General features: G+C 36.8%; 1 protein-coding gene across 2 annotated transcripts in view; it reads right to left on the reverse strand.

The window, feature by feature from the left end:
- nwd1 (NACHT and WD repeat domain containing 1) overlaps nt 1-11,234 on the reverse strand; it is a 26,338-nt gene extending 15,104 nt beyond the window's left edge. Inside the window, exons 1-9 of one of the 2 annotated variants that reach the window (XM_048173000.1) lie at nt 10,204-11,234; nt 9,797-9,882; nt 8,475-8,591; nt 7,978-8,332; nt 6,327-7,599; nt 5,578-5,781; nt 4,782-4,941; nt 4,570-4,687; nt 991-1,155 (exon numbers count right to left, since the gene is read on the reverse strand). In XM_048173000.1, the coding sequence (XP_048028957.1) occupies nt 991-1,155; nt 4,570-4,687; nt 4,782-4,941; nt 5,578-5,781; nt 6,327-7,599; nt 7,978-8,332; nt 8,475-8,591; nt 9,797-9,882; nt 10,204-10,321 (2,596 nt within the window). In that variant the 5' untranslated portion in view covers nt 10,322-11,234. The remainder of the gene's footprint in view (nt 1-990; nt 1,156-4,569; nt 4,688-4,781; nt 4,942-5,577; nt 5,782-6,326; nt 7,600-7,977; nt 8,333-8,474; nt 8,592-9,796; nt 9,883-10,203) is intronic. The other variant, XM_048173001.1, reaches the window with a different exon arrangement.
- Between the last annotated feature and the right edge of the window lie 626 nt (nt 11,235-11,860).

Genomic DNA, 11,860 nt, shown 5'->3' on the forward strand with positions numbered 1-11,860 from the left:
TATAAAAGAGTGAGATAAAAGAATAGATCAAGTTAAAAGAAAAATACAGAAAATGAGTTACATTGTTTTAAATGATGTTTTAAATATTTCTTGAGCTACCCATAATATTTAAATGGAATGTGGAAGGATGATGAACTGGGGTGATTGGTTTTCCTGTGACTAAATAAAGGAAGTATGTCTCTGAATTAAAATTCTCACACGAATACTTATGGAGAATTTAAAGGGATAGCTCACCAAAAAAATTAAAATTCTGTCATCATTTTGTGTTGTTCCAAGCCTGTATGAATTTCTGTCTTCTGCTGAACACAAAATAAGATATTTTAAAGAATATGGGTAACCAAACAATTGATGGGGCCCCACTGACTTCCATAGTGTGGAAAAAAAATACTGTGGAAATCAATGGGGCCCATCAACTGTTTGGTTACCAACATTCCTCAAACTATCTTCTTTTGTGCTCAGCAGAAGAAATAAATTCATATAGGTTTGGAACAACTTGAGGGTGAGTAAATGATGACAGAATTTTCATTTTTTGGTGAGCTTTAAGAGTGCTCTAAAAATGGACAAGTGAATAGCTATATTTAAACTGTGTTTAATTGATATTTTTAAATGTAGTTAACTAACAAAGTTGATCATGCAGAAGCAACCAATAAACTTTTGACTTATTCAATTTTAAGATGAAGGATGTAATGACAGTTCAGAAATGACACACTTCACCTTCGAAGACCCTATGAAATTGCTTGAGAAGTGCAGTTTTCTTTCCTCTTGATGACCTCTAAGCTAATGTAAACTGAAAGCTACAAAACTCCAATTACAATTTCATAAAAAACATGAAACCCAATCCTATAAATAATTTAGAGATAGAAATTTAAATTGCGAGCCATGGTGGATTTTAATGTTTTTAAACAAACAAGCTTAATATTGTCTTACAAATAGATTCTTATTTCCATATATGAAATAAATATGATTAGCCTACGGAAGCCCCATACTTACCCACATGGCCATCGCTAAAATCTAATGAGGGCTTAAGCAGCAGAAATGTCTCTTTCAGCATTTGTATCTCAGGACAGTCTGTGAGGTCAGTGCAAAGCGACAGGTCCTGAATAACACAGCTCACGCCACACTGCAGAGTTTTACAACACAACCAATCCAGACTGCCTGTGAGAATAAATGCACAATTATGTTTTCATTTATTTAAAATTCACAAAAACACAAAACACAATACAAAGAACAGTTGGTCATGTAGTGCGGATGGGATCACAGTATAGGGTTACTATACTGTTAACACATTCATTTCTATAGGTAAAATTGAGAGAATATACTATAGATTTGGCTTTTGTTTTTTTTTTTTAAGAAAATGATGCTAAATTTAGACAGATTACAAACAATACTGTGATCAGATGAAAAAAGATGCCTGTGGAATTTCACATCATCTACATGTCTGTATCTTATTACAAGTAAATTGCATACTTTATTACAAGTAAAATAAATAACTGTTCAAACAGACCATATGATGACTTTTGTTCAAATAAAATACAGGGGCCAGTTGTTCAAAAAGTTTAAAGGGGTCATATAATGCCACTTTTAGAAGATGTAAAATAAGTCTCTGATGTCCCCAGAGTGTGTGTGTAAAGTTTTAGCTCAAAATACCCCACTCAAAATACCCCACAGTCCCTTTAAATGACCTGCTGCTCTCAAGAAGAGGGCAGAGTTTTATAGCATGCCATATCACCCTTAAATTTGTCACTTTGGGAGACCTTGAGGGTAAACAAGGGGGTGCTCAAATGCTACGTTACCGTCCTTGTGTAAACCGAGGTCCCTTTAAATGCGTAAAGAGTAAACCCCGGTGTCCTGACCTGCTGCCTCCTAATAATCTCAAGCTCTTTCACTCTCTCTCCTCTCCACCTTCAGCTGGTGTGTGGTGAGACTGGGCGGACTGTGGCTGCCGTCGCATTCAAGTGGATGCTGCACACTGGTGGTGGATGAGGAGAGACCCCTGATATGATTGTAAAGCGCTTTGGGTGTACAGTAGCATATGAAAGCTATATAAATGCCTATTACCTCACGCAGACTCATTTAAAATGTAAGAAACTGTTCAGCCTTTCATGTTCAAAACGGAGTCAGACAATGATGGAGAGACTGAAGAAGAAGTGACATAGAATGCAACAGGACGTTTCTGAATGGTTAGTTGATGAATTTATGTAGCAGATGTGGAGTTAACTATCTTAAAGTCATTGCTTAGCATATTCTGTCATGATAATCTATATATCACTCATGTGGGAACTGTTGTAAAATGCCTACAGAGCCGGAGAATATATGATGCATGAAGATAGAATAGATAGGGTTTAGTATAATTACGGTTATAACTTATCTTTCTTTTTTTCTGATATACTATTGCATTTGTGTGCGTTTTCTTGGGGGCAGGGTTTATGTAAATTTTAGGGTTAGTGATGTAACCAAGCTCGTTGTAGTCCCTACCAGCCGTTTGTTGTAGTCCTTTAACAGAAAATTCTTTAAAAGAAAATATCTCCCTTTGCTTTGGACTTTGAGCGTCCTAACTTTGCAGATGTTTATGCTCTAACGGCAACATTACACACTAACTAAAGTTAAAAAGTGAAATCATAATAAACCACCCCTTTAATCTGGATCAGAATGATCTGGATTTGGAAATCTCATCCCGTTTTGTTATCCAGGATCAGGTAATCCATCTTTTGTGCTGGTTTTTCAAAGCAAAATTGGATCACCCTAATCCAGATACATACTTTTTCAGATTACCAAATCTGGATTACTAGTGCTCTATGGAGCCCCTAAAGGGACATGGTGATAGACAGAATTCCATCACCTTTTGTGTTCTCTCAGAAAAGTTCAGCACAGCGTTCACCCGAGAAATTTTGCGTTTGCTCGCAAACCTTTGACTGTTTCATCTCTTATTATTGTGCCAATGTAGTTTGCAAGTGATAAAAATTATATATCATATTTACAGCTGTTTAGGGATTATTTTTCGCACCAAAATCTATTTTTTACTTTACAGTAGGTTATCGAAAGGCTAATAATGTATGTAGCCTAATGTCTACTTCTACTTTAACAGTTAAACTAATCAAGAGCAAAATAAAAAATGTGTGTAAGTATATTACATTACAAAAATGTTGTATTTTTTGACCAGTTTTGAGTGTTTTATTACATTTTTGTTCCTGAAATCTTCTGATGGGATCAGTATAATTCAGATTTTTTGGTTCAAAGGTATCCCAGTCTTACTAAAAAGTTCTGAATACTACAAACTGATGATTTTATTTGGATCAAAACCAAGATTGGATTTTGTGATCTAATCTGATTTCAGAATCCTTTTTTTCCTTTTGAACAACCCATTTTCAAGATTTGATCCAGTCCAACAGCCAAAATCCGATCGGATTACATTTGAATAACTGGCCCCATTGGATAATACACAACCTAGCAAAACTCAAAATGGTATTATGCTGTCTTCTTTTAGTGGAACAAAGTAATTATCTGGCTCATCTTATTTATTACATGTTTATTTATTTAATTAGGCAAAGTAAAGTCTACGTGTTCGTCAGTGAATTGCATGTACACATCTTATTTTAGATTGGCTTATTTAAAGTTATTTAAATTATGACAACTCTGAATAGTTTTAGCATGCTTATGGATATGACAATATTAATGTATTTGGTCTCAGCAGACTAGATCTACTGCCAACAGATACACAGACATGTTGCTGTGATCATGCAAGATATGCTGCCTCTGCTTGAACAGGCATACACGCAGTAAATCCTGTAGCAGATCTAGACAGGTGGAGCTGGAGGAGGTGGAGGGTTACAGAAGACCAGTTTAGAGCGAACACTGAACCAATGTAAATGTAAATGTTAAGCAGGCAAGCTCATTGGCTGCAGAATCAGCAGAGGCCAATCAGTTTGTAACATGTAGTAATGTTAACAGATTGCATATAAATGTCCTATCAACCTGCGCCATCTAGAGGTTCATGAATAGAACTAGATATTAAATTAAAATATTTTTATGATAAAAAAGCCGGTTCTGGATTTTTTTTTTTTTGCTTTATTTGAAGTGCAAAAAAAGTTTTGTAATGTTTGTAATGTTTTTTCTTTTTTTTCTAGCCAAATCTACTCTACAGGAATGAATGTTTCTCTTTGGTAACCAGGATTTGTTTTCCTCCACCACCTTGAAAAACCTATCTATTGCTATCCAGGGTAACACTATTTTTTTGATGGTCCACTTTAGACATTTGACTAACTAGAAGTAACTTTGCAACTACATGTCAACTAGCAGTCATTAAAGTATTAATAGACTGTCTGCCTAATATTTGTTAGTGCTTTTTTTGATGGTCCCCCAACAGACATTCTACTGGCTATAAGCAACTTTGCAACTATATGTCAACTTATTCTACTAACCTGAACCCTAACACCTAACCTTTACCTAACAGTCTACTTCAGTCTATGAATACTCTTATGAGAGTGTTGATGTGGTTGCAAAGATACTTATAGTTAGTAGAATGTCTAAAGTGAACTATCAAAAAAAAGTGTAAACCTATCCAAACCTCACCGAGCACTGATTCGCGTAGCTCCTCCCATTTGCCTGCATGAGCGAGGTGATAGGGCAGTTCATGAAGCTTCCGTAAATTGGCAATTTCTCCAGTGAACCACAAGGGCTGTGATGGTACCTTGAAAATATAGCATGTTTTACCACCAAAAAAAACATTGTAAATATATAAGTTACTTACATCTAAATGCTGATTTTGTGACCTTGAACAATACCTTTCTGTCAGCATTTAGCAGTGTGGTTAGTGAGGGCAGAAGAATAGGCCTGAGCTGCCCTTGACTCCACTGTCCTGAGAAATATTCAGCGAGGATGGCGTGCATGTCAGCCTTCATATCACGTGACAAATATCTCTTCCTTACCAGCTCTTTGAACTGCCTAAGAAAAGTAAAGGCTAAGATGAGAACACTGACAGAATGGGCATATGGAGTACTAGGATTTTTCCTAGAGGAATTTTAGATATTGTCAAGGGGTCAAGTTTCGACTGGTTATCAGTGGTTAGTTAGCCCGTACTGGTAGATCCAATTCAAAAAAGTAGCTTCATATTCGATACCTAAATATTCTCTGAGGGGGGTATGGGGAGACTGTTAGTAGGTTAACAGTAAGTTACCATACTATATACCGAGAACAATTGATCTAACCAGACATTTTATGCAATTTCACAGTGAAATCCTGTTAATTGTACTGTTTTGAGAAGTAAAAAATGTATAATTAACAGTAAAAAAAAGAAAGAAGGTAAACTGACATTCCCAGAATTCCCTGTGTGACACTTCACATTTGAAGGTAATTTGTTTAAATAATCATATTTCTTAATAGTTTTTGTACATTTGGGTTTTAAGTTACATCTTCTGTTGTTTAATGAATGTTTAATGCATCTTCTGTATACTAGTATATATACTTCTGCCTGTGGAAAAGCTACTTGTGATGAACTTGATGATTCTTCATGTGGCTTCCTCTTTTACCACCTGCATTATTATGGTGGTGGCAAACAGAAAGGTCTAAGCAAACATTTACCTGTGAGCAAAACCCAGCAGAATAACACCACCCTCCCATCTCTCCACCAGATGAGCTCTCAGGTCATGCCGGAGACGTGACCAATGAAGTCGCGGGAATCGCAGGAGCGTGTGGCTTGGAGGAAGCCAGTACTTATAGATCTCGGCCAGAACATCATTATCTAATGACAAGACATCCTGTAACTCTGCCTCTGATAGTCCACATCTGTCGAATATGTATAGAAATAATTACATTTAAAAACGTAGACTTCCATTACAGCGTGAAATGTCAAAAATAAGTTAGACCTGCCAATTATGAAGGCTAGTATTTGACTCATCTAAAGTGGCAAATATACCACAAATGCATTTGTGCAGACTTCTTAATGTGGCACAAATGCTACTTAATAAAATGCTTACCATGAAAAAATCTATTATTACTAGAAATAAAATAAACTTTTTAAAATGTGTTATCAATTCAATTCTGAATGGTGCACAACCTTGGTATTTACACAATGTCATCTATGACATGGCGATAAGCTCAGCGTTGATTCTCGTGCACAACCACAGAATGACTGCCTGTCATGACAACGATAGAATTTAAGGTGGTTCTAAGGGTTCTTTGGCATATTTTTGTACATTTTTTATGCATTTTAACACATAATTTGGAGGGGAGACAGCACGACAGTGCAAAGATGCCATTATACTAAACTAACAAAACATCCTTATCTATCAAAAATTCTTGCTACATCAACATAAGACAATATGACTTACCTTGATAACAATATGAAGCTCAAAGCATGACTAACTAGCTTCTTCCCATGGTTCTCCTCAAGTGATTGCACAAACTGTGTCATCACTTCCTGTGCAGAGATGCCCAGGTGAACACTAGACATGGAGGTCCAGGAGGACCACTGCTTGGCCATGTCTAGCATGAGTTTCAGATGCAAAGGGCTTCCGCTTTGCTGGAAGCTGTGTAAGATGGTGTCAAACTGTTCTGAAGTCAGCTTGCGTCCAGCTGCGCTCATGTAGGCATCAATGGCATCTTTCCCTTGATCGTCTGTGAGAAGTTCCACTCTAAAGATGTTTTGTTCTGCTGAAACCAAAGATTTACATTTCTCAACACATTCATCAGACATGGAGAGCACAATATGTACATTAGGTGGGATCGCTTTTGGTATCCAGTCTAGTTTATGAGGCTTGTCTGGCTCTAACAGCTGGTCCACTGAGTCTAGAATGAGCAGGAGCATGTCTCCTTGTTTTGACACGTCTTCAAGCATGGAATGGAAAAACCGGACTAGCTCTTCGTGCGTGTTGGCAATATGCGGGTGGGGGAACTTCAACCCTAAAGCTCCACACACTTGAAGACATAGACCACTGAGAACAGATTTAACATCCGAGCTGAGTGGAGATGTTCCCAGCAGCCTCAGCACCACAACTCCCCGATGATCAACAACGCCTCTCATTTCCTGTGCCAGTTTGCAAAGCAGAGCTGTTTTACCAACCCCTGAAGGTCCATGAACCAGAAGAGGTTCATGGCAAGCATTAGTGGACTCCCACATGGTGATGCAGATCTTTCCCAGAATGCTGTCCCTCCCTTTAAACACAGAACACTTCTCCTCGCTCAGCATGGCGTGATGGAAGAGCTCCTGTTTCAACCAAGACCATCCTGGATCTCCTGTGCTACAACCTCCTGAAGTTTGCAGAGCATTCCTGCTGATCATTTCCTTTATTTGAGATGTTACCTGCTCACACAGTTTTCCCAGGTATTCCTTGTGTTCTTTGCGGCTCGGGTCCATGGCTCCTTTGCTGAGCTCCATGCAGAGAGGTTGGAGGCGACCGGTGTTGCAGATGCGTTGCTTCAGGTCAGCCAAGAGCTCCCGGGCTTCTGTGTCAAGCAAGCCGTCAGCTGTGACGTCCAGAAGAAACTTTGCAAAGTTTTTCTTGCACTCTCTTTTACTAAGTCGAGGCAGTTCACGAATAAACAGCACAGCTGACGCATCCCTTTGAGTCTTGAGAAATCCGTGCTCCATTTCATATTCTAACACTATGAAACATACGTAAAGAACATGATAATCATTAAAAAGGAAAACTAGGACAGGACTCAAACTTAGAAGACTCTTTCCATAAATATGGTATTGGGTCACATTTTTTTTAATAATTAGAAGTTGAAATACCATGTTTTTTTTTTTTAAAGAATTGTAAGATAAACTATAATCTAACATCTTTTACTACTCACTTTAAACTTTAAGTTTATACAATGAAAGTCAGTGGGACCCAGCGTTGTTTTTGAACCCAGTGACATTATTCAAAAATTTATTTTGTTGTGTGTGTTCCTCTGAAGTCAGTCAGTCATACAGGTCTGGAAAGACAAAAAATGGCCTAATTCTGCACCATATTCGTGGAAAGTTTTATAATCTCTCACCAGATTTGAAAAACTTGTGCTTATGGTCAACACTGATATCCCCGTCTCTCTCAGCCTGTTGGGCAGCAGTGCGGAGAGCCTGCAGCAGTCGTGACTCTGTCAGATTCCAGGATATGACATCATTATCACGCAACTGTCCGTTCTCAGAACCCCTGTCATTATAATGAGGATAGTGAGCTGTGATTGGCTGGAGGATATATATGGGTGGGACTGAGTTACTGTCTTTGGAGAACCATTGGTTAAGGAGCATTAAACTATCTGAATCTTTGGAAAGTTTTGATACCAGCGACTCAAACTCCGTCTCTGGTATAAGGTTTGGGATGGGGCGATGGCCGTACTGATTACCGAGCAGAGCCTGACAAAAACAAACAGTGCAAAGCAGAGATACAGCATTACACTTAGGGATTTTAAATGAGAACCAAAACAAGCCTGATGACCTAAAGGTGTTAAACGGCAAAGACTGAACGAAATATAATAATGTTGCTGATGACACTTACAATAAAAGTCGGTCCATCTGATATTCTCTGACAGGTTTCAATTTCTTTAATGCACAGTTCCGTTGTCAAATGATCTGCTGCAATGAGGTCACGCACTCCGCATCTGAGATCCACTAACTGCGAGAAAAACCAAAGAAAATTCACAATAACAAACCAATATATTTTATATTTTATAATATATATATATATATATATATATATATATATATATATATATATATATATATATATATATATATATATATATTACAGTCCAAAAGTTTGGAACCACTAAGATTTTTAATGTTTTTAAAAGAAGTTTTGTCTGCTCACCAAGGCTACATTTATTTAATTAAAAATACAGTAAAAAACAGTAATATTGTGAAATATTATTACAATTTAAAATAACTGTGTACTATTTAAATATATTTGACAAAGTAATTTATTCCTGTGATGCAAAGCTGAATTTTCAGCATCGTTACTCCAGTCTTCAGTGTCACATGATCCTTCAGAAATCATTCTAATATGCTGATTTGCTGCTCAATAAACATTTATGATTATTTTCAATGTTGAAAACAGTTGTGTACTTTTTTTTTTTCAGGATTCCTTGATGAATAGAAAGTTAAAAAGAACAGCATTTATCTGAAATACAAAGCTTCTGTAGCATTATACACTACCGTTCAAAAGTTTGGGGTCAGTAAGAATTTTTATTTTTTTTTTTTTTTAAAGAAATTAAAGAAATGAATACTTTTATTCAGCAAGGATGCATTAAATCAATCAAAAGTGGCAGTAAAGACATTTATAATTTTACAAAAGATTAGATTTCAGATAAACACTGTTCTTTTGAACTTTCTATTCATCAAATAATCCTGAAAAAAAAATATTGTACACAAATATTTTGTACAATTGTACACATTAAATGTTTCTTGAGCAGCAGATCAGCATATTAGAATGATTTCTGAAGGATCATGTGACACTGAAGACTGGAGTAATGATGCTGAAAATTCAGTATTCAATAAATTACTTTGTGAAATATATTCAAATAGAAAACAGTTATTTTAAATAGTAATAATATTTCACAATATTACTGTTTTTTACTGTATTTTTAATTAAATAAATGTAGCCTTGGTGAGCAGACGAAACTTCTTTTAAAAACATTAAAAATCTTAGTGGTTCCAATCTTTTGGACTGTACTGTATATATATATATATATATATATATATATATATATATATATAAAATGCTCTTTGACCAGGTGATATGTTTAGTAAAATAGAATGTAAAATAGTTCTAAATAAAGCGTTCCCACCAGAATTAAACTAGACTACATTTTCAACACAAACCTCAAAGACGAGACCCAAACTTTGGCAGTGGGCCTGCAACTCAGAATAGGCCTTCTCCCAGAATGCATTTCTCTCATTTTTCATGTCTGTCAAATAAAATGTAGTTTAATAATGGCAGGTCCTGAATAAGTTTATTTTGTGCCATTTAATATTGTACGTTATCTTGCTTATTACACAGTTATTACACTAATAATATGATTTTTACAAAACCAGTATATATATACTATTATTATTTGATGAATATATATATATATACACACACACACACACACACATATATATACATATACATATATATGTGCTGTTAGGATGTGAGGTTTATTAATTTGTCAATACAATCTATACAACTCATATATACATGCAAAAAACACAGTTAAGGGGACTAAAACAAGCAGTGCAAGCCATACCTGAGTGTGTGGAGCTGATGAACACCCGCACCATTCTGGAAACAGGTTGTAGAGCATCAGCGCTCTGACCCCGTAGAGCCTCCAATCCAAGAGCTTCGCTCATCTCAACCACAGCCATCCTGACCAACACACTTTAATAAATCTAGAGTATGGTCACCTGCACTCCTGTCCTCATAACCCACTTAAATCTTAGTGACCCTCCAAAAAATCTACAGCATTGAATAATGAGCTGCAGAAATACTGAGCATCACTGTGAAAGATCTGAAAGCCCAATATAAATTGAGCCCCTGGACGAAAAATACGTTTTCCACAGTATTCCACTATAAGGAAAAGAAAACAGCTCTGTTGCGAAGCACTCCAGCACAATTGTTTGTTCTTCACTGTACCCGTCATTTTATCCACTGAGATCAGGAAGGCCGAGAGAGACACAGTGTTTACGACCCGCCGCCTGCAGCAGAGATCAGACCCTGGAGACCAGGAGCAGCTGCCACACGTTTAATTAACCTGACAAGTATAAATGCATTTACTGTTGCTTTTCATTTCTGATTATGAGTCAAAGATCTTGGAATAATTGTTGCCTCTTTACAAATAATTATAATATGTTTTTAAATGCCAAGTATTCATGTTAACTTGATAAACTGAGCATACTCCCACAGGAGCAGGTGATTTTATTGCGCTGAACCTCTTCATCTGTTCATTGTTACTCTGTGTTGTTTGTTTCTAGCCTCTCTAATGCGCTCAGAACCCTTCAGTCCCGAGAGAGAATAACCTAAGTCTATGCTCACCAAGGAATCAGGCGCCAGGTTGATGCTTTAAATCATGATCAAAACTTACTTTGCCTCAGGCAAAATTGTGCAATTTATGTAATATATTAACATGAAAAACAAAGGGACTTTATTTCTTACAAAAATTACAGTTTCAATATTACATTAAATGTGGAAAATGATCTGATATTATTTTAAGCTGCAATTTTAACCGTGACCTTTAAAGAATGATACTTCATATTTATTATATATACAGTGGGTACGGAAAGTATTCAGACCCGCTTAAATTTTTCACTCTTTGTTATATTGCAGCCATTTGCTAAAATCATTTAAGTCATTTAAGAATTGTTGACATTTTTGCAGATTTATTAAAAAAGAAAAACTGAAATATCACATGGTCCTAAGTATTCAGATCCTTTGCTCAGTATTTAGTAGAAGCACCCTTTTGATCTAATACAGCCATGAGTCTTTTTGGGAAAGATGCAACAAGTTTTTCACACCTGGATTTGGGGATCCTCTGCCATTCCTCCTTGCAGATCCTCTCCAGTTCTGTCAGGTTGGATGGTAAACATTGGTGGACAGCCATTTTTAGGTCTCTCCAGAGATGCTCAAATTGGTTTAAGTCAGGGCTCTTGCTGGGCCATTCAAGAACAGTCACGGAGTTGTTGTGAAGCCACTCCTTCGTTTTTTTAGCTGTGTGCTTAGGGTCATTGTCTTGTTGGAAGGTAAACCTTCAGCCCAGTCTGGATTTCGTCCAGGATATCCCTGTACTTGGCCGCATTCATCTTTCCCTCGATTGCAACCAGTTGTCCTGTCCCTGCAGATGAAAAACACCCCCACAGCATGATGCTGCCACCACCATGCTTCACTGTTGGGACTGTATTGGACAGGTG

The sequence above is a fragment of the Megalobrama amblycephala genome, linkage group LG21 (genome assembly GCF_018812025.1).
Source record: "Megalobrama amblycephala isolate DHTTF-2021 linkage group LG21, ASM1881202v1, whole genome shotgun sequence".
NCBI classification, from domain to species: Eukaryota; Metazoa; Chordata; class Actinopteri; order Cypriniformes; family Xenocyprididae; genus Megalobrama; species Megalobrama amblycephala.